This window comes from Ruditapes philippinarum, unplaced genomic scaffold (genome assembly GCF_026571515.1).
Source record: "Ruditapes philippinarum isolate M1 unplaced genomic scaffold, ASM2657151v2 ctg890_1_1_1_1, whole genome shotgun sequence".
Taxonomy (NCBI): domain Eukaryota; kingdom Metazoa; phylum Mollusca; class Bivalvia; order Venerida; family Veneridae; genus Ruditapes; species Ruditapes philippinarum.
In genome coordinates, this window is record NW_026861270.1 from 169,371 (window position 1) to 195,655 (window position 26,285).

Below are 26,285 nucleotides of genomic sequence, written 5' to 3' on the forward strand. Positions count from 1 at the left end.
ACCAGACTAACGAACAGAGGTCAAATTGGAGATATTGCAGTATATTAAATGTTGGTAGTATATAATACATCTAGTGGAAACGTCCACTGCTATTTTTATTCAAATACTGCATCTAATATCCTTGTGTTTGTTTGATAATCATTTGACGGATCTCCATATAGAAGGGTTCGAAGATCAATGGAACATATTGGAGTCAAAGTTTGAAAAAGTGCATTTCTTATTTGTGTATTTCTTGCAAGTAAAGAAAAAGTGATGGTTGTCTTCAATTAGGCCACAACTACGTAATGGAGATGATACTATATTTTTTAAGAACAAGTGGTGATTAAGAGAGCTGCATTTCGTTCTAAGTCTTGTATGAAGAATTTGTCACCGTCTATCTCCATAATAGAAGTGGCGGGGAGTTTTAATTTTGTCTTCGTTCAAAGAGCTTTTGAAAGAAATCAATGACTGTAGCTGACGGGTTTCAATCGGTAAGGAATTCCATTCACAAAGTGCCGTTGGTAGAAAGGAGTTATAGTAAAGAGTTGTTCTTGTACGAATTGTATCGATATTTTGAGAATTACGTAAATTATAATTATGTAGTATTCAGACCAACAAGATCTGGTGCAATGGACGTTAGATAGGATGGAGTGAGACAATTTTTCATTTTGTAAAGTTGAATAAGCTTATGTTTTCTTCTTCTGTCAGAAAGTGATTCCCAATTTACATCATTGTATAAATCAGATAACGATATCAGCTTTGTTGCACCCGTCACAATACGTGCTGCTTCATTTTGAATTTTGTCTAATTCTTGTTTTTCGTAGGATGTACAATTGTCCCATATTATATCAGCATATTCAATAATAGGACGAATGAAGGATGTATATATGATTTCTAGAGCCCTGCGGTCTTGTTTGAATTTAAGTTTACGCATTATGTTTATTCTATTCCATGCCTTGTCTTTCATATAATTGATATGGGAATGCCAAGAGCAATCATCAGAAAAAACACTCCTAGATGTTTGTGATCAGAAACTTGAGGGATTTGTTGGTCATACATGGAGAAAGGTGTGTGATGTGGTTTATTAATTCTTCTTGATATAATCATTGACTCGGATTTAGATGGATTAAAGTTAACTAGCCATTTATCAGCCCTAAGACAAATCTTTTGTATGTCATTCTGCATGGTATCATGTGTTTCAGTAGGTGTTTCAACTATCAGATGGAGCCTAGTGTCATCTGCAAAAAGATTGATGTTGGAACCAATATCTTGAACAATATCGTTGATATAAACAAGAAATAGAAGAGGCCCAAGTATTGATCCTAGGGGGACTCCAGATGCAATTTTAACACAGTCCAACATGGTACCAGGAAGAACAACCTGTTGTCTACGATTTGTTAAGTAATCTGAAAGCCATTGGTGTACATTTCCACGAATTCCAGATTCATGAAGTTTCACTAAGAAGCCTTGGTGCCAAACTTTATCAAATGTTTTACTAATATAAAAAAGTGGTCCATTTTATATAAAAAAAAATGGAATGAAAACAATTGTGAACATTGTCATGACAAGATATCAATCTGACCACTAGTGACCAAGGTTTTGAACAATCTGACCACGTGACCAAGGTTTTGAAATAGAAAATATGACCGGACTCAAGTGTAGATCGTCGAATGTTTTCGAAAATCTTATTGTCGGCATTTCTTTTCGCCTTCAGTCTGACTTTGATTTTAGTTAAAGGCAGTTATTTGACAAGACCATTATCCACGGAAGTTAGTTTACATGTATATTGCAAAAGTGATACTAGGTTGTAAAACTACTTGGCAACCCTGGAAAAAATATATATAGAATCAAATATGTATGGAATTTATCAGATATCATCAAAAGCATTACTTTAAAGCATATTTATTCATCGCTAGCTCGTTGTGTTATAATACGCATCCCCAGGTTCAGCTGTACTTCACTGCTTTGATCACGTCGTGTTTACAAATCAGTACAACTTTTATATTAAAGACAGGTTTCTAATGCTAGTACAAACGTTTAATTACATGCATGCATACGTGAATTTTCGAATCCATAGCACGCTGCTTAGTTCCGTGCGACTACAATACACAAAACAGTCGCGTGCTTTGGCCATCCTGATTTTAAGTAGAAAGCGAAAAAAATATATTAAGGGCTGTTAAACCAGGGATTTGTGTAAAAATAGTTTTTTTTCATATCAACTGTTCTTATGGCTTGATAAATATTTGAGCAACTCTTAGTGAAAAAATTACACTTATATATCTTGACTTGAATGTGTAGATGACAAGCATTTTATTGACATTTTGATGTAGATTCTTTATTTGTAAGTAACAGTCGTCATTAAACTGCCCTCACACATACCTCGCGACCTTACTGCGTCCTTACTGCGACCTTGCTACGACCCAGGACGCAGCACAGTCGCCATGGACGCAGCAGGGACGCAGCGAGGTCGTAGCGAGGAACCCAAGGACGCACAAGGTCGCAGACCGTCGGCGACTATTTTGAACATGCACAAAACAGTCGCAGAAACTCTGCGTTCTTGCTGAGTCCTGGTTAGGTCTCAAGAACGTAGTAGGGTCGTCGTACAGTCGCAGGACAGTCGCCGGACAAACGCAATAGTCGTCATAGAGTCGCCGTAAGGACGCAGAGAACATAGCACAGTCGCAGCTGGGTCGCCGATGATCGCCGTGGGATCGCCTTGGGGACGCAATACAGTCGCAGTGGAAACGCCATGGACGTAGAAGGGTCGTATTGAGGACATAGAGAAAACGTACTGAACACAAGACTGCAGAGCCCCGGACCGTCTGCGAGAGAAATTTTCTGCGAGAGAAAATTTGGAAATTTGAAAGAAAAGCAACGATTTTCGAAAGAAAAATGCTATTTTACTAGTTTTCAGGTCGCAGTAAGGTCGTGGTTTATGTGTGAGGGCAGCATTAACTTTATATTAGTATTAAGAATTTATGAAAATTGCAACATCCTGTTTCAACTGATACAATCACAAAACTCACTAATATCATCATTGTTTTTATTTCACAGAAAGATTTATCTGGCGACAGATGTATGTGAGTAAAGCGTGAAATTATTTCTTTAAACACCATCCCGTGTTTCGTTCATTTTAGAGTTATAAAATAAAATAAAAAACATTCTGTAAATAATGATTATGTCAACCTCAAATACCCTTTCGTGGAAAAACAGCAACTGTCATTTTGTGACTTTATGACACAGCTAATAATTGTTCAGTTAAATTTTGGTTGGTAATTTATTAATCATAACTACTATTATTAACTATTTCTAGATATTGCAGTTTACTCTGTTTGTCGTTATCAAGGCTACCTGTCAGATCATTCATGTCAGCAAATAGTTGCAAATCTGCTACGTATATATATGTTTAAATATCAACTCTCTGCACTTCTACTTATCAGGGGAAGTAATCGCTGCAGGTTTGCTTACTAGCGGCCATTGATAGGTTGACAGACATGTACTTTCCATCTAAATTGTTAAACTAAATTGATAATGTGTTGTCTTGAAATTAATCTAATTACCTGTTTCTTTTTTGTTTTCATTATATAGCGTATGCATGTTGTTTCTTAAGAAAATATATTAGTTCATTGCATAATAATTGTTCTCTTTCCATCGTATATGTATCGTTCAATATTATATCATATACATGTATATGTATTATTCATTATAAAACACTAGAAACTGTACAGTTTACGTGTAATAAAATCTGTTCTGTTCTATATTCTCATTTTAGAAATATATTTGTAATTGTTAACTATGGCTTATGAGGCATAATTTGTGTTTGTGTCTGCAGTGACTTTGAAGGATTTTGTATGAAAGTCAGATACTACTTTGTTTACATTTTACTGCATAAATGTACTTTCTGACAAATAATTTCACATTCATACTGCTTTTTCCATGTGTTAAGAATCTTAAATATTCTAAAACATTTTTAAACACCTTAATGCCCTTTCAAAACAATGAAATAATATTCATTTCTAACGCATAATGCGCCTTTAAAATATATTTAAAATGAAATACAATATTTACTTTTCTTTAGTATAATTATCGCCTAAGCTGATCTATGTTTTTTTTCTTTTGAACCTCAGTTGAGTTTGACAAAAGAAGTCACATTATTTGCATATTTCTTTTACAAAAATATGTATATGTGTATGTACGCTTTCAGATTGTTATCTACTTCGCAGTCTTGTTATAACAGGATAGAATCGCAACAACAACAATAAAGTTAACGTTTGGTTTAAACATATTTATTCAATATATTTACATTATGATGAACAATATTTACACAATACATTTGGGATTGGGCAGAAAGCTATGAAAGCTTATGAGTGTCCTGTCCCAGTTTAAACAATTTACATATATACAGTTCATGGCATTATTATGCACAAAATTCATTTAGTTGAAAATATATCAAAGACATTTTCAAAAAATATGTATTTTGCAATTAATAAATACTTAATATATGGTCATGAGAGAAAAAAAAGCAAAAGAAAAATGAAACAAAATGGAGGTGAAAAAATAAATTATTGTATGACAAATTAATTTAGTTAGAAGTCGCCGTTTCATTTTCACCTAGGAATGTGCAATCGAAAAGACACTGTTTATTAACGGAGACAAAAGAATGTAATAAGAATCTTAATTGATAGTTATAAAGTACAATTATGTAATTACGAAAAAAACAACAACAAAAAACTACCAGCTAATATTGACAAAAAAACCAAAAAAATTGAGAAAGAAAAGGAGTGGTGGATGAACAATAATAAAGCAACAGGAGTAAACAAAGATGCATTATATAGTAACTATGTATGTTTAGATGAACAAGCGTAAGTAAGACTTGGGGTACGCGCTAAAAGCGCTTCGTTTCTCGGATGTATTTTTGAACAGCTGTAAAGATAGATACATTAGACTCGTAAGATAAAGAAGTGTTTCCAGTAAGAATGACATTTAAAGAAGGATTACAAAATTGGGAAATAGCCGTTATTAATTCAATAGCCGTTATTAATTCAATAGCCGTTATTAAGTTATTAAGTTAACGTTTATACGTCTTTCCTCCCTGAAGCAAAATGGTGAAAACGTAAACATTTTAATTGCGGCATAGCTATGAATAAGTGGTCACATTAAAGATGACTGCCATTCAAAATTCAAGTTTAAAGCAGGATTTTCATATTTCAGAGATTTTTTTTTCTTTTTCTAATAAATAAATGAAATAGCAAACAACATTCTTACTTTGAAATTATGTCATACAAGTTACAACCGCATCAAAACCTCTATCTATTTTAATATATGTTATAATGTTTACTAATAATGAAAACAAAGTTTTTATTTCGTAGAAGTACATACTGAATAACCGAGATTCAAGATTCAAGTGTATGAAAACTTCCCGATCTACTTTTTACAGTGAAGTACTTTCCATGTAATTTCAATTCAAGTTTCAATTTCAATTTCTTTATTTTCCACTCATTTCATGTTAAACATGACATAAGGCGGCAAAAACTAATACAACTTCACAGTTAGACATGCAAATATACAATGCAAATAAGAACGTTTCCCAGTCCGAGGACACAACATTTTTATATCAGTCACAAGTAAAAATGGCATTAAGAAGTGTTTGTGTGTGTGCGTGCGTGCGTGCGTGTGTGCGTGCGTGCGCGTGTGTGTGTGTGTGTTTTCTAACAGGGAGCTAAACATATATCTGTGTTTCCAATAACGCTAGATAATGTTTTTTTTACAATCCCCTTAACAAATATACAATATTTTCTATATTCAATATGATTTTTAGTACTGTTATTTATAATTCTTCTGTTCCTCTGAATGTTGCGGATAAATACTCCTAACACATTTTCTAGTCAAGCCATTTAACACAGAACATTCAAGTATGTAATGGTATTCATCAACGATATTCGAATTACATAATGTACATATTTTTCGCTGTATGGGACTCTGCTCCAACTTCCGGTTACTGAATGGTTTACATTATATCTCACGACTGTAAGACGAACTCCTTACAGTGATTACCTCCCTTTGTAGACTGTACTGATAAGGGGAAGTCACTGCGTAGGAGATTGGATCACTAAAAGGTAAAATAAAGGTAAAAAGCCTTTGATAGTAAATTTTAGTATTTTTACCATAGTAAAGAAGCAAAATTTACACACGCTAAGAATTTACTTAAACTTTGTATGAAAAATCATGATTTAAACAAATTTCTGAAAAAAATTATTTCCCTTCTTTTTTTAGTTACATGTATATGCCTCTGGAAGTGAGTTTTTGCTCTTTTAACAATATATCTCAAAATCAAACACACTTGCTTTTATTTCATATATTTTCTGTTGCTTCATTTTTGGTTAAAATGCAAAGTTTAAAACAATTATTCTAAATTTATTTTGATTTGCTTCATTGAGTAGATTTAACATACTGCATATTTCTTCAAAAAAGGGACATTACTCGAACAAAAATTCTATCATTTCGCACAAGCAACTATAGTGAAAAATCTGTAGCATAGAATTTCAGCAAAGTTTGCACCATGATAGGGTACAAACTTACAAACATTAATCTAAAATCAAATTAGCTTTTGTTTAATATAGTTTTAAGTTATCTACCATTGTTTAATATAGTTTTAAGTTATCTACCCTTGTTTAATATAGTTTAAAGTTATCTACCCTTGAAAATGACTTATGTGAGATAAAATATTAATCAATTACAACTTAATTCTCGCGTTTACGTTACACATGTGCTTGAGTGAATAATGGTATCTGTCTGTCTGTCTGTCTGTCTGTCTGTCTGTCGTTACTGGGTGATCAGGACATTAAGTAATATAATTATCATATTTAAGTATTAAATTTATGCCCCCAGGATAATATATTATTTATCTTAGTTATTATCATAATATAAAACGTTTTTTATCAAAAATGAGAATTGACTGAATCATGACAGAGAAGTGTTTCGGGATGAAAAGCTAATGAGATATTGTAACAAGTGATATGCTAAAAAATGATAGTTATTTGCCTACAGCATTATTTACTTCAAACAAAATTAAATAAGTATTCTTTCTTTTTTTAATTTATGCTGTGGGCAAGTCGCTTTAAACCCTGTATAGTTTTTTTTTCGCATTTTTTTCAGAGTTACTCGACCGTGAGAACTTAATATGATAATTGTACTCGGTTATTTTTATCGCACTGTCAAAGTTGAGAAAACATCTCGCGTCACGATTGAGTAAAAACCTATTGTGTGAAATGAAGAGTAAAATTATGTACGCCATTATATAGGTTTCGTTTTTAAATGAACAACTTATATGACATGTATATATATTTTCGTTTATAATTCATCAACTTTACCAAACGTGCTTTCTGATCAACAGAAGGTTAAAGACTGAGAGTTAAAAAACAAGGATATTGCATAAAAGGACTTTTTACAAGGTAGGCTAACTTACTTATTTTGGTAGCAAGATGTAAAGACTGGTAAATTAATCGGGTGGTAATTTTTTCAATAATATTTTATTCATATTAAAGGTACAAGGTTTGTTTACAAAAATACCCTGTTTGTAGCGTCACGACAAAAACAACATGGCTTTGCGACCAGCATGGATCCAGACCAGCCTGCGCATCCGCGCAGTCTGATCAGGATCCATGCTGTTCGCTATCAGTTTCTCTACTTGTTATAGAGTTTGTAAGCGAACAGCATGGATCCTGATTAGACTGCGCGGATGCGCAGGCTGGTCTGGATCCATGCTGGTCGCAAACGCATTATGTTGGTTTTGTTGTGACACGGCTCACCCTGTTTGTAGCGTCAACTTTTGACAGTCTTAGAAGAGACACATGTTATTTTCTTTACATAATATAACAAATGATGTTAATTTGAAACTCCGAAAAAATGATAACTATAAATCAGGTTGTTTCAATATTTTATTTAAAACATTAACGTTATTAACGATATTAATATGAATGACACCGATAACAATCAGATTGTAAATATCTCCAAACTTTTATTTCGTCAGTTTTTTCCCCAATATTTACACTTGAATTCCTTATATAATATCTCAGTAGTACATTATGGGTTCCATATTTTATTTTGGGTATGTAGTATTAGTATAAGGTGTACATGTATGTATACATTTGTTAATCTTTCAATTAATAAAGTACAAAATTTAAGTAGACGTTGTATTAAATTCAAACCGCGGCTTAAAATGACTAAGGTTACTGATAATATTATTAGTTTAAATTTTTGACAGGATATATGTTCCTATATAAATGGTTGGTTGAAAATAAAGGCGAGGGTTATATTGCAAATAACCGTTTATGTAGGGTCATATAACCTGTTAGGAATATTTATAAAGATGTTTTATACTGCAAACTTCCTTGTTTATAGAAAACAGTATAAACATCACGTTTAGCAATCAAACGTGCAGTATTACATTAATTGTATGATAGTTTGGGGACCTTTCTGTTGAAAATGTGTCAGAGTTAAATCGTATGCAAAAACAGATATTAGATACCTGCACTCCAGAGCATGCCCATAGATTGGCTCATTTTTGTTATGGTTTACTTATTGTGACGACAGAGAAATGGAAAGCGATAGAAATATCATATTCAAATGCTCGTTCATCGGTAACTTTTGTTCTAGGGCTTCATATTGTGACAACAGGGAACGTGTTTTTTATGTTTGACTTATACAATATAGAAAGAACATCAAAATACTCGGCAATCTGATAAATACTCGGGGGTTACGCCAGATAGTAACTGTATATAATTTGTAATTTTCACTGTTTACTAAAATGTCAAAGTCACCATAAAAGGATGAAACTTATTTTATTACCTTATTTATTGTAAACAATCAATAAAACACCTCTTATGCTGCAGACTGAGTATTAAAATAAGCAAATTTTACGTGAAATGTCTGTTAATTTATGGATTGAAAAATCATTAACCATGTACTTTATGGAAAGTCATAAAATCACAAAATCCTAGACATGTGCATGTGTATTTAACCACAGTGCTTGTAAAACAACAAACCGTTTTTAGCTCGACTTTTCTATGAAAAGGGGAGCTATCCTACTCGCCCCGGCGTCGGCGTCGGCGTCGGCGTCGGCGTCGGCGTCGGCGTTGGCGTCACACCTTGGTTAAGTTTTTCGTACCACCCCACTTTATTTCAGAAGTATTACAAGTATGGCTTTGAAACTTACCATACTTGTTCACCATCATAACCTCCATCTACAGACAAGAGTACATAACTCTGTCAAGGTTTTTGACAGAATTATGGCCCTTTTTTGACTTAGAAAGTGTATTGAGCTTGGTTAAGTTTTTTGTACCACCTCACTTTATTTCAAAACCATTGGAGGTATTGCTTTGAAACTGACCATACTTGTTGACCATCACGACCTTCATCAACAGACAAGAGGACATAACTCTGTCAAGGTTTTTGACAGAATTATGCCCCTTTTTGACTTAGAAAATACATTGAATATGGGTAAAATCCACTTATTGCCTTAACCCTTTGAGATATTGCTTTGAAACTTTTAATGCTATTTCACATCATTACCCCCATCTGTACGCAAGAGAAGGTAACTCTGTCAAGGATTTGTTTTAAAAATTAAGGCCTTTTATCGACTTAGAATCTTGGTTAAGTTTTTAGTACCAGTCCACTTTTTGACTGAACTGTTTGAGATATTAATTTGAAAGTTGGAATACTTGTTTACAATCATGATTCCCAAACATGTCCAGGAGAAGGTAATTCTGTCAAAGATTTTATTTGAATTATGGCCCTTAACTGTCAATGTTTTGTATTATAGGCAAGCACTAAAAAACTTAAAAAATCTAAAAAAATTCATTCCTATCCACTTGTTCACTTTACCATAAATTATGTCATATAAACATTGCTGTAATATTCAAGGGTATCAAACAACTAGTTATTTTTCTCTTTTCAGCCATTCTCCTATAATTGAAGCACTTTTTAATAATTCCTGTCTCCACTTTTAAAATCGTAGTAAAATGTACAGACGAGCTTAATCCTTTGTGACAAACATTTAAATAAGTACACTGGGATGTTCTCAGCAGCTTAACTTAAATTTTGTAGCGTGGATGCTCCTCGTTTTTCATTTGTGTTAAACTTAAAAGCTATAGTAACTGCAAAAAGCGCTGTCGCTTGACCAATTAAAGTTTTAGATTGGTGAAAAAAACAATCCATTTCTATGTTTTCCAACAAGTTTTTGCCTAAAATCAATACAGTATTGATAATAGATTAAGAATTACATAAGAAGTTCGAGACAGAGACCCTTATTTTCCATGATTTTCTTTAAATGCTGCCGTCGCCGAAATGCAACTATGGTACCGTAACGATTTTAAACTGGAATGTAACGATCTTGAGATGCGTTATATTCTTTTAAATTTGTACTCAAAACAATATCAAAAGACTATATTTGGAATAAAATTGATAAATTAGACTCCTGCGATGATACATTTTAACACAAACCGTTTTATTGTAAATAATTCAAATGTCGCGTTTAAAATGCTATGCCTCCGTAACGGGCGTATACTTTTAAATATACATTATACCAATCAAATAAAAATTTTAAAATATTGTTTTGTATTTCTTTAAATGAAAAACACCAAAATGAGATGTCGTTTGCACAAAAATATGATAATTCTGACCCGTAGAAGTCGAATTTCACTATGTTTCCATAACGACTATTTTCCGTAACAAAACGATCATCGGAATATCGGTACAGTATACGGTTCAATTGACGGTGTGACTTTTTTGCCTATCACCGCTCCCAATGATACGTCACTAACAGGTATGGATGCAACATCTTAATTGACTTTTATGATACAATGAGGCAACTGGAGGTAATTGGCAATCACTGTACTTTATTTATGCAACCACTGTTTTTGATTTGATAACGATGTTTTCACAATTATGTTACTTACACGAGAAATTTTACTGATACAAATCGATTGCAAGCTTTATTTTCAGCAAACCACAGAGTCAAAAGTAGCAAGTTGATGCTATTTATAATTTTTTTACCTGTTTGAAACATTTGTTACGGAACATAGTTGATTATTTTGAGATCATAATCTGATGTCATATATGTACTTTATCCATATTTATTTAACAATTTGAAATGAATGATTGGTTTCAAACATGGAACACATATTTCGATGAAAAAGAAGTGCACAGATTATCAAATAGTCAAAGGCAATTTGTTACGGAAGCATAGTCTTCTATCATCTGTTTTTAGCACCATAATACATATATTCAGTTTGTTTATAAAAACTGTTCCAGTGTGTTTTTTCATTATAAAGATATATGAAAATGGTGTCCAATATTAACTGGAAGTCTAACATGATTTGTATTGTGTTGTAAGGTTGCAGTTTTCCGTTACGGAACATATCAAATTTGTTACGGAACATAGCATTCATAAATGCTATGTTTGAATATGATTTTTTATGTTTTTTTACTATTTATAAAATACCAAAATTGTATCATTATGTCACTTACATTATCTAAAAGTTTTAGAATTACAATTATCATGAAAAAAGTAATATTAATAATGATATTAATGTAATAATGATAAAAATGATGATTATTATGTAATTGTTATATTAATAATAATCATGACAAAAGTAATTATTTTAATGATGTTCATGTATCAAGGTTAATAAATTTATAATAAGCAACGATTTTCTATTTTAGAATGGTGCTTTTAACAACAGAAATACAGGAGACTAAGCAGAGAGGGGAAAACAACAAATCATTTAAAAGAGAAAGAAAGCAGAAAAAATTATGTTCCAATTCAAAAAAGAAAAAGCACTGGTGAAGAAAATGTAGAGGAAACTACATGAAACGTTATAACATTACAACAAATTTTGTGTAAATTAGGCAGAAATAAAGCAAATAAAAGTGAAAAAAAAGAATTCTTGTTCATTTTCAGTGAAAAACATGATATTTTATTTTCCATAACATATGTTCAGTAACAAATATCTTTTCCTTCACCACTCACTTAATTAAACTGTTGATGTTATTTTTAATTGATACAGTGTTTTATGATTGATGTTGTTTGTGAAGATACCACATTTAAATTGTTTAAGTAATGTTAAAGAGTGAAAATATTGAGTTATAAATCTTATGTTTTATAATTTTTCACCTATGTTCCGTAACAGATCACAAGGTCTGTTTGATGATCATTTGTGAGGCGAAGTTTTTTGGTAACGTTACACAGATTAAAAGTTATGCTTGATTTGTTTTCTGCTTCTTTTTTAGATATAATTAGATAACTTTTATGACAGTATTTGTTTGTGCATTGTATCGAAACGATGTCAATCTTAAGTTACGAAAATATTTGCTTATACAAGCTTTTCAAATACGAAGTATGCAAGTTTCAGAATAAGATATGGCATAACATATTTTTGCTAAAGGTAACCATTGGTCTTCAACTTTACAATGCATATTCTTTTGGATTGTTTAATTTAAAATCTTAGTAAAACAATACCTCCAAAGTAATTCCTATGGTATATATATGTTCCGTAACAATGTAATTCAGTAACTAACTTCAAAAGCTTTCAGTATACAAACGGAGCGAATGGTGTGAGTTAAACTTCCACACAATCTGTCCAAGGTATTGAACATTAAAAGCAAATCATAGAAAACGTTGTTTATGAAAGTCAGATTTTTCATTTTTTGTGAACCAAAAGTGCTTCAATTATGGGAGAATGGCTGTTTTTGTACTTGAAATTAAAATCAGTAGTATAATACTATTAAATTTATTTAAGGCTCAACTCAGTTTTTTTTTCTTTCTTACCAGCCCTCTTTTGACTTAAACATTTCAAACTTTGCTGCAGTGTTCAAGGGTATCACACAGTTCAGTAAAATAATTCTTCACTAAATATCTTAATGCTCATGGCCATTGTTCACTTTAAAAATACAGAGATTCTTGTATTGCCTTTTACTGCAAAAACTTTTTTTATTGGCAAGCAATAAAAAAGTCGAGCGCGCTGTCTTACGGACAGCTCTTGTTATAAGCTCGACTGTACAAAGTATATGGAGAGCTGTCCTCCACACCCGGCGTCGTCGCCGCGTCTGCGTCCAAATTTCAGATCAAACTTTTTATGCAGTAAAACATTTTTTCACAATCACTTTTTTATTTCTTAAGGTATCATCATCAAATGCAAATCAAATATATGTTCCTTATCATCAACAATATCTTTTGTGACAAGGGTCATAACTCAATATTTTCATAATTATCTCCTCATATTTCTTTCTTAAAATATTGTTCTTTATTCCTAATTCTTTATTACTTAAGGGATCAACTTAAAATATATGTTCCTTATCAACAGTTACATCTTATGTGATAAGTATCATAACCCTAAAGCAATATTTTCAGAATTATCCCCCTTAATTCTTTTTAAAAGATATCGATCTTTACTCTTACTTCTTCATCAACTTAAAATATATGTTCCTTATCAACAGACACATCTTATGTGATAAGTATCATAACTCTAAAGCAATATTTTCAGAATTATCTCCCCTTAATTCTTTTTTAAAAATATCGATTTTTACTCTTACTACTTTATCACTTAAGGGATAAACTAAAAATATATGTTGCTTATCATCAATCACATCTTATGTGACGAGGGTCATAACCCTTGAAGCAATATTTTCAGAATAATTTCCCCTTATTTCTTCCTTCAAAAATAACATTTTTACTCTTACTTCTTTATTTCTTAAGGAATCATCTTAAAATATAGTTTCCATATGCCACACGATTGTCAACCGTAGCACCAATATCTCCAGACTTATTTCACACGAATCTAGATTTTTTCCTGAAAAAAAAAGTTATTTTTTTCCTAATGTCTTTATTTCTTAACTTTGCATTTATGTTCCTTATCATCACCCACGTCACATGTGACAAAATTCATAACTCTACCATAAATATGCTATCACCGCCCTTCACTTTTGAACTTGGATTTTTTTTATAAAAAAAATGTTATTGTTGACTCTAACTTCTTTACATTTTGAAAAAAATATTTAACTTTAATTTAAGTTTCATATCAACTCACATATATAAATAATATGACAAGCTTCATAGCTCGAATTGACTTTCCGTTAACCTTACAATCTTCCTTTTTTGTAACTTCTTTATTTCCTCAAGGATTTAATTCAGACTTCGGCAATATGTTTGTTATCAACACTTGTGATAAGATTCGTAAGGCTAGCTTCTGTATTTCCAAGATTATCTCCATTTTTAAACTTTACAAAAATGTGATATTTTTTAGTATTGCCTTTGTTGTTGTAAATGGTATCTACTATATTTATTTATTTTTATTTTTTCTTTATTTTTTATTTCCTCGCCATGCCATGTTGGTAGTTATTTAGAAATCGGGGTGGTGTACACTCATGACATTGATAGGGAAATTTGCGTAGATTGTTGAATTTCAACATACCTCGTGTAATCATATGTGGTTTGTCATAATATCTTAAAGTGGATTGATCTACAATGAACTCATTTGTATAAGTTTTTTTCTAATATTGATAAAAACAATAGAACTGTATCATTTGTATATTCTTATGAAATATTACAAATATTTAGATAATGATAAATATCTAAGAGATTTTGTATGAACATTTATATGATGAATAAAAACATTATGTTCTGGATATATAAATGCATGTATTATCGGATCATGTATCTCATTCTTGTCAACAAAATCTATATATATAATTCGTTCCTGTCTTGTTGTTATGACTGATACTAATACTATCAACAAATTATTTAATTGTATTTCAGATTTTCAATTACAGACCAATTCACTTTAAAATCGTTGTGATGTTTAGTGTGTCTTTGTTTTACATTTTAAATACCTATGACGAATTTCAAAGGCCATATGGTGACTTGCAAATGCTATACTAGTATAAGAAATTCTTAGGTGCCCATTCATGTTTTTATCAGGCACGAGCGGGCACTCGAGCAGAACCATTGATCTTACGCAAGGTAGCAAATAGAGACTTCAAAGTCAGGTATTTTTACTTTTGATTATAGCATTGTCGTTAATAAAATTTCAAAGTTAAGTAACACAACTTGATCAATCAATATACTATTTATGCTTCCATTTATTTCAGGATACATGGTTTGTCTGAATGCAGACATGATGAGAGCTTCAGTGGCTTTGTTCTTGTTCCTGCTGACACGGACCGTCGCTCTACCGACCAAAGATGGAATAAATAACACGACGCAACCTAGTACCACGAAACCTAGGACTGCCACCATTATCAAACCTCCAGCACAATCTATTCTTCCGACGGTTAAGAATGACCTGCCATTATCACCACGTGTAAATACCACCACCTCAACAACAAAGCCTCACACCGCAACAATATTAAAACCAAAGGCAATAACGGAATCACCGCCATCTAACTGGACTAATGTATCTCCGGTAGTTGCTTCCATTGAATCTTTAGACGGACAGCAACCATTTGAAGTGCCATACGTTGCTGCTTCTATATTGAAAAACTGCGAGATTTTACCCGAGGACCCTGAAATCACATCACGTATAAAAGAGACTCTAAATAGTGGATCGAAAATGATCAAATTTAGTTTGCATATTAAACACGAAGAAAGGCGTTTCCATGGTTACAACGAAAGCAATATGTATAAACCCTTCTACTGGGTTCGATCCACCGGACGCCATGGGACTGGCCTTTTACTATTAAGACCAGAATACGATGTTCTGTCTTTAACCACTCTAGAGCTTGGTGTAGAAACAATGCACGTGAACGTTACTGAAAATCCTAGTAATTGCCTCAGCCAGCTTGCATACACGGACATAGAGGTGCTGTTTAGGGAGCTAGTTATGAACGACTTTCAAAATACAAGTTCCGGTGAAATTGTAAAACTGAAACCTACGGACCATGTCTGTAACATGCACGTGACGGATAATGAAGGTGTTGCGGATTTCAGATTTCTATGTTGTCAAAGAAGCGAAACTAATCATATAAGTTGCAGTTACCTACAATCTGACACATGGCTCAATGTTCTATTCTTCGTCATTGTACTGTTGAAAGTTATCGTGGTTTTGTTCAGTCCAAGATTAATACCCGATTCATTCTATCGTCTGAAACATATAGCAGCTCCTTATATACACAGATTGGAAAAACCTCTTTCCATAACTACTGTTGTAACAACAGATCCTAAAAGATACACAAACGTAAAGAACCAGTTTAAATTGTCAAAATTCAGGGAAATGAAGAACTTTAAGACAACATTGCAAAACCTGACACTCGATTTACCTTATGAACTTAAAATGAATCAAGTTCATCTTCGGGTTAAAAGTGGGCGTTTGCTGCCAGAGGATTCTGCGCCAGTTGGACTATTTCGGACAATGCATGAATCTTTTTTCAAGTGTAAAATTCGCGAAAGAGCTGCTCTTGCAGAATGTTGTAATTCCAACTTTTTCACGTTTTCTTATTGTCATAACAAAACCACATCTTGGTATACGGTTTTAAAACGTTTCATGGCAGCGGTTCTGCTTATTTTTCTGGCTACACCTTGGATTATCCGAATGTATGTTTACTTTCGATTTGAAGACGCAGAAATGCATATGCGGAAACAATTTGCAGCCGAAAAATCACTACGCTTCTATTTCCCGGGAAATTTTACTCTATTACTTACACCCTTACATGTTTTGTTCGTCATCATATACATTCTCTTGTGCTTCGAGTCCTGCATATTCGGTGTTATGAGTCGTAAGATGAAAGAACAATTCAAATTCGTTCTCCGGAAGTGCTTCAGGGACATGCGTGAAATGAAACAAATGGACGTAATTGGTTGGCTAGTTAGGATATCCGTGAAACCATGCACAATGTTTGGTGGAATTGGAATTTGTGTTGGACTTATATCATGGACACTTACACTGCCGTTTTTGTTTCTTATCCTATCGTTCTACATATTTCCAACTTTAAACGTTACATTGCGGCTTCTAGCTCATTTTGCGGTGTATCTTTTCCCAAAGAACGCGTGTAGTGAGATAAGATTATTTGCTAGACTTTCAAAATACATTATCAGTATAGAACAAAGGCTAGATATGGAACAGATTGCTACAGCTGAATCGTTAGAGAAGAACGAATCAGTTTTGAGGTCCGGGTGGAAGAGATTCCAACAGTTGATCATTATATTATTGTGCCTGCTGTCCATGTATTCAATAATATTTCTGATGACAGAGTTCGTGTCATTCATTGTGGAAATATTCGTTTATACTTTAATGGGCCTCATTCTAAATGCATCAATGACATTAACATATATCTCACTAGTGTTCCTACTCTGGGTTTACGGAAACGACTGCTTTGGTGCTGTTAGTAAAAGATTTCTTGCATTTAACAAGACGATGAATGCTGCAATTCTAGAACTTGGTAAGAAAAAGGTTGAAAATGAAATTTATTTAGATGACGAAAAACAGGAGAACATTGCATTTAGAGTGAAGACTGAGAGGGCGGAGAAAGTCGAAAATCCGGTACAACTTGTAACAAACGCGGACTGTTTACCACGATGGGAAATTTCAAGACTTGTTTTGTTCCTTAGTAAGAATGACCGGCCTATGATTCCAAAGACCTTTTATTTCAAGTCCTGTAAGATGCCGTTCTACAGTGTTCCCGGAGAACTTCTGATGAATTACTTAAAAGCAGCAAGTGAGTTTGGAATGATTTTATTATTCCTTATGTTTGTTCTTGTTGTCGTTCTCGCGTTTGGAGACACTTACGAGATTTCAGCTACCAATAAAATGTTTGCTACAATCGCTGGGGGATTTTTGCCATTTATGTTAAGAAACATTGTGTTTAAATCACATGCTGTACCGACTGTGGATAAAGACAATATGCATTTTCAAGTATGTCTACACGGCTTGTTAGATGACCACAAGCAGACGTGGCCAATTTACGACATTGATGTCGTAAACAGACAGATTTTGGTTGATAGTAAGTCTGAAAACGGAAATGGGAGCGCTGTAGAAACAACTGATATTGAAACACCAGAAACAAACCCATTTATTGACAATGGCAGCCATAGAAACGGTAAGACAAATAATGAAAGTATTGATTTATTGATAAATATTGCAAGTGAAATAGACATTGACGATTTTCCTGGAATGAATGATGTCAAACACGGACGGGCTTATAATGGATCTACTTCTTTACTGGATGATTTGGAACCGGAAGAAAAAGAGATGCGTGAAATTCTGAAAAATGTGTAAAATAGTATTATAATAATGTGTAGCCTAAGTTGACAAAAATAAATCTGTGAAATGTATTAAAATAGTAAAGTACACAAATAACAAACAAAAAAGAACTATTAAGATTTTTTAAAGTGTGGTCATTATTTAAGAACTTTCGCCTTTCTAGTTTCAAGGTAATTTGTTTAACTGCAAACTGTACAGGAACTCTCTTATTCTACTTTCTGTCAACTATTAGTTATCGTCTTAATGCAGCAATTTCAATATCTCTGCTCACTATTTTATTACTTAACAAGGCAATTTTATGGACCGAGATTCCATAACTCATTCTAAATGCATCAATGACATTAACATATATCTCACTAGTGTTCCTACTCTGGGTTTACGGATTGATGACTGTTTCAATACATTGAGATTATTGTAATTTAAGTACTAGTGTCAATATATTTTATTACTGTACACATTTAAATCTCTACATAGTTGGCAAATGTCGAGTTTTTACTTTTAGTAATCAATGTATCATTAAAGCGGCGAATCCGAGAAAATATATGAAAATATATGATATAGATGTAAAAGGTAACATAGTTACCTACATTGATTAGTAAATAAAGTATTTGTAATATGGCAGGGCAGGTATTTGAGGAAACATTTTAGTTTAAGGAAGAATATACTAGTAATAGGTAACAGAAACAAATTCATCAGTCAGGCAAGCTTCAAAACATTTCTGTGATATATAGATGATTATTTCATCCTTCAGTTTGTTTAAGGTATTATTATTGATTTATTATCATAATAACATGACATCATGTATTACAGAACGACAGAAACGTTATTTTTGTGTACTTGTTATTGGAGTGTCTATAATAAAACCTAATTATGTTTATATAACATTTGAATAGTTCATTTCCGTCCTAATGATGAAATAAAAAAACGCGCAATTGTAATTTTTCTTCTTTCATTAGCGAGAAAAGATCACAGCATACATATAAAGAATGAAACTACGGTCAGTTTTCAGACGCAAATATGTTAAAAATATAAGATAAATTGAAATCTTATGACGTCATTAAATTATTTGTAAGTATGAAGTTATAGCCTAGTGACAAATATGTTTTGTTTAAATAAAAACAATTAGGAAAGTGTTTTTTGTATTCATTTGATGTACTGTTTTTATGCCCTGCTATTGTACTAGTAATATATGAATACTGTTAATATATTTGTTTTTATATGCATGTAACTTATTTTATGTTTACTTACATACAGTTGTATCCCAATGACAAATATGTAAGGTTGAACTAAGGTTGAAGTTATTGAAATGAAACTAAATGTGAGTGTAAATTTTGTATTCATATACATTCTCATATCCTACTTATTTTACATATAAATTGTTGTTTCATCTTTTAATTCGTTTAGTTTTTAGAATATTTTTATGAGATATAGGTGTATTATTTAGCAGAAGAATTTTTGTGTACAATAAGTCTTTTAATAAAAATGATGTTACTAAGATGTTGATAGCTTTTTTTCGCTAAACATTTTTAAGTATAGGTTTTTACCTTGTAGAAAGTTAAAAAGTTTATTTAGATAGTTGTATTTATATTAAACAGACAGCTGACAACTTGTAAATGTATACTGTATTTATAAATAGCCTATCACGTCATCTTTACATTTGTCTACATATGTTGAATATGATTTGACTTCTATGATCCGATATTATCATTCTCTATGCATGTGTTTAATGTATTTTCTTACTGCTTAGCTAATTTTAGATGTTTAACAAGTTGTTTTAATAAAATGTCAAACATTATATTCTAATTAAAATGTAAATACATGTATTGTAATTTCCGAGTCTTTTATTAGCTTAACTTTTAAAAGAATAAGAGCTGGCGAGGGCGTCACCCTCACGCTTGGTTTATTTTTGCATGCAAGTTGGCATCTCCAAAACTACTGAAGAGACTGGGTTGAAACTTCACATACTTGTTCTCTGTGATTATCTTACATGATGGGCACAGGGCCCACAGCTGAGTTACTTTATCACAGCCATGTCCCTTTTCCCAGTGATCTCAAAATCAATAGGGGTCATCTACCGATAATTACAAACCTCCATGCCAGGAAAAACCGACGGACGGCTGGACGACCGGACTGCCGGATGGCCGGACGGACAAACTGACCTTACAACTTTGTTGTGCGGGGGTAAAAAAAAATGTTTTGACATCGCACAAAGTAGATATGTTATGCTTTAAATTCTAAAACAATTATACGTTGACACACTATGTTTTTAGCTCGACTATTCGCAAAATAATCGAGCTAATGCAGTCACCTATTTGTCGGTGTCGGCGTCCGTGTGGTTAAGTTTTTGTGCGAAAGCTGGTATCTCCATAACTACTGAAGGGAATGGATTGAAACTTCACACACTTGTTCTCTGTAATTATCTTACATGATTGGCATAAGTCCAATAACTCTGATTTGCTTTTTTGCATAATTATGCCCCTTTTTCGACTTAGAAATTTTTGGTTAAGTTTTCGCGTACAAGCTGGTATCTCCATAACTACTGTAGGAAATGGATTGATACTTCACACACTTGTTTTCTGTGATAATCAAATATGATTGGCACAAGTCCCATAACTCTGATTTGCTTTTTTGCATAATTATGCCCCTTTTTCGACTTAGAAATTCTTGGTTAAGTTTTTGCGTGTAAGCAAGTATCTCCATAACTACTGAAGGGAACGGGTTGAAACTTCACATACTTGTTCTCTGTGATTATCTAACATGATTGGCACAAGTCCCATAACTCTGATTTTTTCCATAATTATGCACCTTTTTCGGCTTAGAAATTCTAGGTAAAGTTTTTGCTTGTAAGCTGGTATCTCCATAACTACTGAAGGGTTTGTGCCTTTTTTTTAACAATTTTATGCATTCATAATAATAAAGCAGTGATTAACTCGATAAAACATCTTTAAACAAGCCTTTGTACCTTTTCGGACAATATTATGTAAGCATTATTATACTCAATGAAACACACTTGTGACAACTTTTCGAAAAGTCGAGCGTTACTGTTACAGTTCTTGTTATATATATAGTATCATTATAAAAAAAATCCCTGGCAGTGTTTCAAAGAAAGGACCAGCTTTAACTGACCCGTTTTCAAGAACGGAGATTCCCACATTCCTTTATTTAAATAAGACATACATGTATTTAGTAAGAAGTTTATAAATTTCAATAAATTTCTGCAATAAAAATATTTTACTCAAAGATGAGCATAGTCTTTAAGCAAACAAAGATTGTCTAAATCAGGGCATAAAGTGTGTTTAGCTAACCTGAATTTGTTGAAAGTATATAAAAGTAAATGTTTATCATTGCAAAGATTATATTATCACATTTATTTATTTTTGTATTCAAGTGGCTTACATCACATAAAGCTGATTTATTGGGCAAAAATGGAGACTTTCAAAATGTGAATTCACTGCTTGATATGTTAGAGTGTCGTCATTAACAAGAATTAAATTGAGGTATGCATTTACCCATAACCTTCTGAATCCCTTAGATGGACTTGTCGAGCTTCTATATTTGGAACTGTCCATTATCAAATTGGGGATATCAAAATAAGATGGAAATTTTAAGTTTGTCAGACAACAATAACGAGCCTACCCCCATTGCAGAGCAAAGAAAATGTGTCGTGTGGCAGAGTTTCTTTTTTTTTTCAAATAAAGTTTCCCAGACTGAATTTTTTATACCACACTGAAACAGTGTTTTATTTCCTTTCACCTTTTGTATAATCTTTTTACTACTATTAATTTATAATTTATAAGTATTAACTATTTGTTACAACAATAACTTAGTAATATAAGAAATAAAACTTAACAAAAGAAACGTTTTACAGTTTAATAACAGATTTTATGACTTATTAACACACATCAATTTTAACAATACTTATATAAGACTCTATTTTATCTGATAATATAACCAAGGAAACTATCCAAAAATATCACTTTTATTATAATCCAAAATAAGTTCAATAAGGCCTTACAAACTTAGAACCTAAATAATTTCTGACTTGAATGCTAAATCATCTAAGCATATTTACAAATAAGGGAGGGGGTAATCAAGAAAAGCATATTAAGCATGTGGCGGGGAAAATAGAAAGGAGTTCACAATGTAATAATAAATTTCTTAGGAGTTTTCTTATAACTTAAACAAAGTCAGGAGCATGCTTAAATGACAAATGTTTCAATTTAACTTTACTATAATAGGTTATGAAATTATAAAGATATGTAAAGAATCAAAACATATTTAACTTGCGAAAAAAAAGAAAATCGCAAAATTTGCGACATGCCGTAAAAAGTTGATTTACCGACTGAAAAGGTGTATTAGAATAATCAAAATTAACTTTTGTTATTCAAAACAGCAACTGACAATTTTTGTAACATCCCTGCAGACATACTTTGTGTCCATTTGCACAAAAGTTAACTCCTTTGCACCAAAATACGTCATCGCAATGGATATAAGAACATGATATTAATAATAAAAATCTTAAAGGACTATTATGCCTCGGAAATGCTTCCAATTTTATTTCTCAAAAACTTTTTTTTATTTTGTAACAAAGTAATACTCATTTGCCAAATATATGGACTATCTATGGAACTATAGCTTTGTTGGCAATCGGTGTAATTATAGTGAATTCATTTATATTTTATATGTAAGTCAAACTAATACTGATAGTATGATTCAGGTAATTGGTCAATAAGAATTTTTTGGGATATATTAAAAGTACACCAAAACGAAATTCATTCATTTCATTCAAAATATAAAAAGCGTTTCCGAGGCATATTGGCCTTTTAGATCAAAATACCGAATAACGAGAGTTTCAGAGATTTAATGAGATGACATATGTTTATTCTATATCTTACCGGCCCTACAGCGAATATAGTGAAAATACAAACTGCGAATCCATTTAACCATCTGCAATGTATTAATGACTTTGTTAATATATATTTTTTCAGAATTTTAGATTTCTATTACCTAGAAAAAATCAAAAAAAAATCCAGAATTGTACTTGCAATGAAAATCTACGCAAATTGTTTAATGATACAATAATTTAAATTTTCTGTGTTATCATAGACATTTTTATGTAATTAAAGACCCTCCATCTGACACCGTATTATACGAAAGACCGATGGTGACATTTCAACTCTTTGAATTCTGGGATTCATCTTCACGAACTCACAAATTCAACTTCGTGAATTCACGATTTCAACTTAGTGAGAATGAAATCTTCAAATCGCGGAAAAAATATTTGTTTTACGAGCCATAATGTGCCTTTTAACCACTTGCAGTATGTAGATCTCTTAACCATCTCTTAACTTATGTTTATATGATTTTATACATCTTCGTTTCAGAATATCCTAAGCAGTCGCATAATTTTACAGCCACTCGCATTTCTACTAATATTTTACGCCGAAAATTCTCAATCAGTAATACATATGCCTTGGATAAGGATCATAAAATTCTACAAGACATCAACCCGTCCAGTTTGTGTTATATCATAAGCCGACACAATTTCGAAAGAACATAATAGAAATTGATTGTAAGAACACTTATAAACAAGAGCTGTCCGTGTTACTACAATACGCAAAAAGTCAAGTAGTTTGGCTTCCCTGATTTTAAGTGTACTAAAAATGACAGGATTTTGATGTGAACCAGCCCTTAAGTTCAAAATCGGCAAAACATCATTGATTTGATCAATTCAAACTACAATGTTGAAAGTGCGTTTGTTATTAAAATTACAATATCCTTTTTTAAGACATATTCATTTAATAAATTAGTAAATGTTTATGACAATCTAGGAAACACCTGTAACTTAAGTGTTAATGACATGCTATTATTTATCAACTTGATTTTATGTAGTTTTCCTTATTTCTTAAATGATCGTCATTAACTTTATTTAATTATTGAGGATATTCGATAATTCAATATAAAAAGACCACTTGCCCCTCACCGCTGTGGGTTCGAATCCCGACAGGGACCTTGGATTCTTTCATGTGAGGAAGCTATCCAGCTAGCTTACGGAACGTCGGTGGTTCTACCCAGATGCCTTTCGTGCCTGAAATAATGCACGGAAGGGCACCCGAGGTATTCCTCCACCAGTAAAGCTGGAACGTCGCAATATGACCTATACTGTGTCAGTGTGACGTAAAACCAAATCAAACAAACAAACAAAGTATAAAAAGAAATGAAACATCCTGTTTCAACAGTAGATACCATCACAAAATCCACTTACATCATTGCGACATCTGTATGGGAAGAAAGCGTGAAATTATTTCACATCATTCTGTGCCTCTCATTATTTTAGAGTTATAAATAAAATGCAAATCAAAGTTTTCAGCTAAATGATAAATTCAACCCCAAAGATATCTTTCAACCCCCAAAGATATCTTTTGAGGAAAAACAACAGCAATATATAACTGATTTAACCCTCGACAGATTCGTATCTGCCAAAGTAATTTAAAGTCTAGACGCAGCTCAGCTTGTAACTGATATACTTCACTTTAATCAACATGCAAAAATTAAGACTTTGTCGTTATTGTCATTTTCAGTCAGAACTTTGCAAATTCACGTATATGTATTTTAAGGAACAATTTTTGCACCATTGGTTTGGAAAAAGATTGTGGAAAATCAGAGAAAATTTATAAAACAGCCGAGAAAAGTGCTTTCTGTGAAGGAGTTTATGCACTTATTTTGAAGGAAAATCCATTCAGTTAAAGATATAAGATGCCTTTTACAGAACCTCCTCTCTGAAGAGTATTCAGTTTAGTTAGAATATTACTGGGTGGCATTTTTTCATTTCTTTTACTTTTCTTATTCTTTTTGTTGTGCCAGATTTTGTTGTTGTTAATGTTGTTTTTGTTGTTTTTTGTTGTTTTTTGTTGTGGTTTTTTTAATCTTGAAATTAAGAAATATTTGCAAATTTAGATTTATTTGCTTTAGTGTTAAATGAGGTAAATATGGTAGTTTTACACGTTTAAATATTTATATTTTCTAAAAATCGGGATGGTAAACCTTTCTTATTTTTACACAAATTTTTAGAATTGTATGTAGATAATTATTGTATGAAGAGATAACGATGCGCCATCGATAGAAAAATATATAACCGGTATTCTTAGCTGCTCTATCAAATGTGACAGATACCTGTTTTTTCTGGGCTGTGACTAAAAAAAGGATTGGAGCACCACACTAAATACCGTATTCCGGTATATACCGGACAAGGCGCTTGAATGATAAAATGCTAAAATCTTGTCTTTTTACCCAACGGAACGAACTTTAACAGGTCTAATTCATCTTTTCACACCGAATCAAGTACGATAATCAAGGAAAAATGTAAAATTCGGCGAAAAAAACGATATTTGTCTATTTTGTGATCATGATTTCTGCAAGCGTCTAGAGGTACTGCTCCAATCCTGTATTGAGCTAAATCCTTTTTTCTGATATGGTTATTATTGGTCTTTTTATTTATTATGCGGAATTCAGTTAATCTCCATATAATTTGTATCACATTATTCCTTACATAATTTGTCTCTTTTTTCTGTTATTTCTCTTTTATCAAGCTGTATATGTCTTTTATGCTAAGTTCTAAGTGCGATAGATTTCCGTGGACACTTGCCTGTTTTGCCCATTTATAATAAGACAACTCTTCCACACTTAGTGGTTTGCGCATGTTTGAAGTAAAGTGTCGCAAAAAGATAAATTGTAATAGTCTTATGAAACTAGAATATTGGTACATGTCTTACTCCAAACAATACCAGCTTTTAAATGTCTGAATGCCACCCTTCCTTGTTGATCTTGTTTTTCCTCAATGGTACTTTTATCTTGCTATATTTTTTAAACGTTATAACGTTTTATATAATAAATTTTGAGAGAAAAAAAGATTAATGTATAGGTATTTATATAGTTAAACAATTGCTTGGTCGCTTCAGTCTCATGAAAATTTCAATCTTTTACTTCTGTATGTGTTCTACGGAAAACATATACGGTGAAGTTAAGGTCCATTCTTGTTGAAACTAAAACAATCTG

At 32.3% G+C, this 26,285-nt stretch overlaps 1 protein-coding gene across 1 annotated transcript; it reads left to right on the forward strand.

The window, feature by feature from the left end:
* The first annotated feature begins 7,029 nt into the window (after nt 1–7,029).
* On the forward strand, nt 7,030–20,053 carry LOC132715109 (uncharacterized). The gene is made up of 2 exons (XM_060698091.1): nt 7,030–7,430; nt 15,124–20,053. The coding sequence occupies exon 2, from the start codon at nt 15,129–15,131 to the stop codon at nt 18,243–18,245; it is 3,117 nt and encodes a 1,038-aa protein (XP_060554074.1). The 5' UTR covers nt 7,030–7,430; nt 15,124–15,128; the 3' UTR covers nt 18,246–20,053.
* Nucleotides 20,054–26,285: the final 6,232 nt, after the last annotated feature.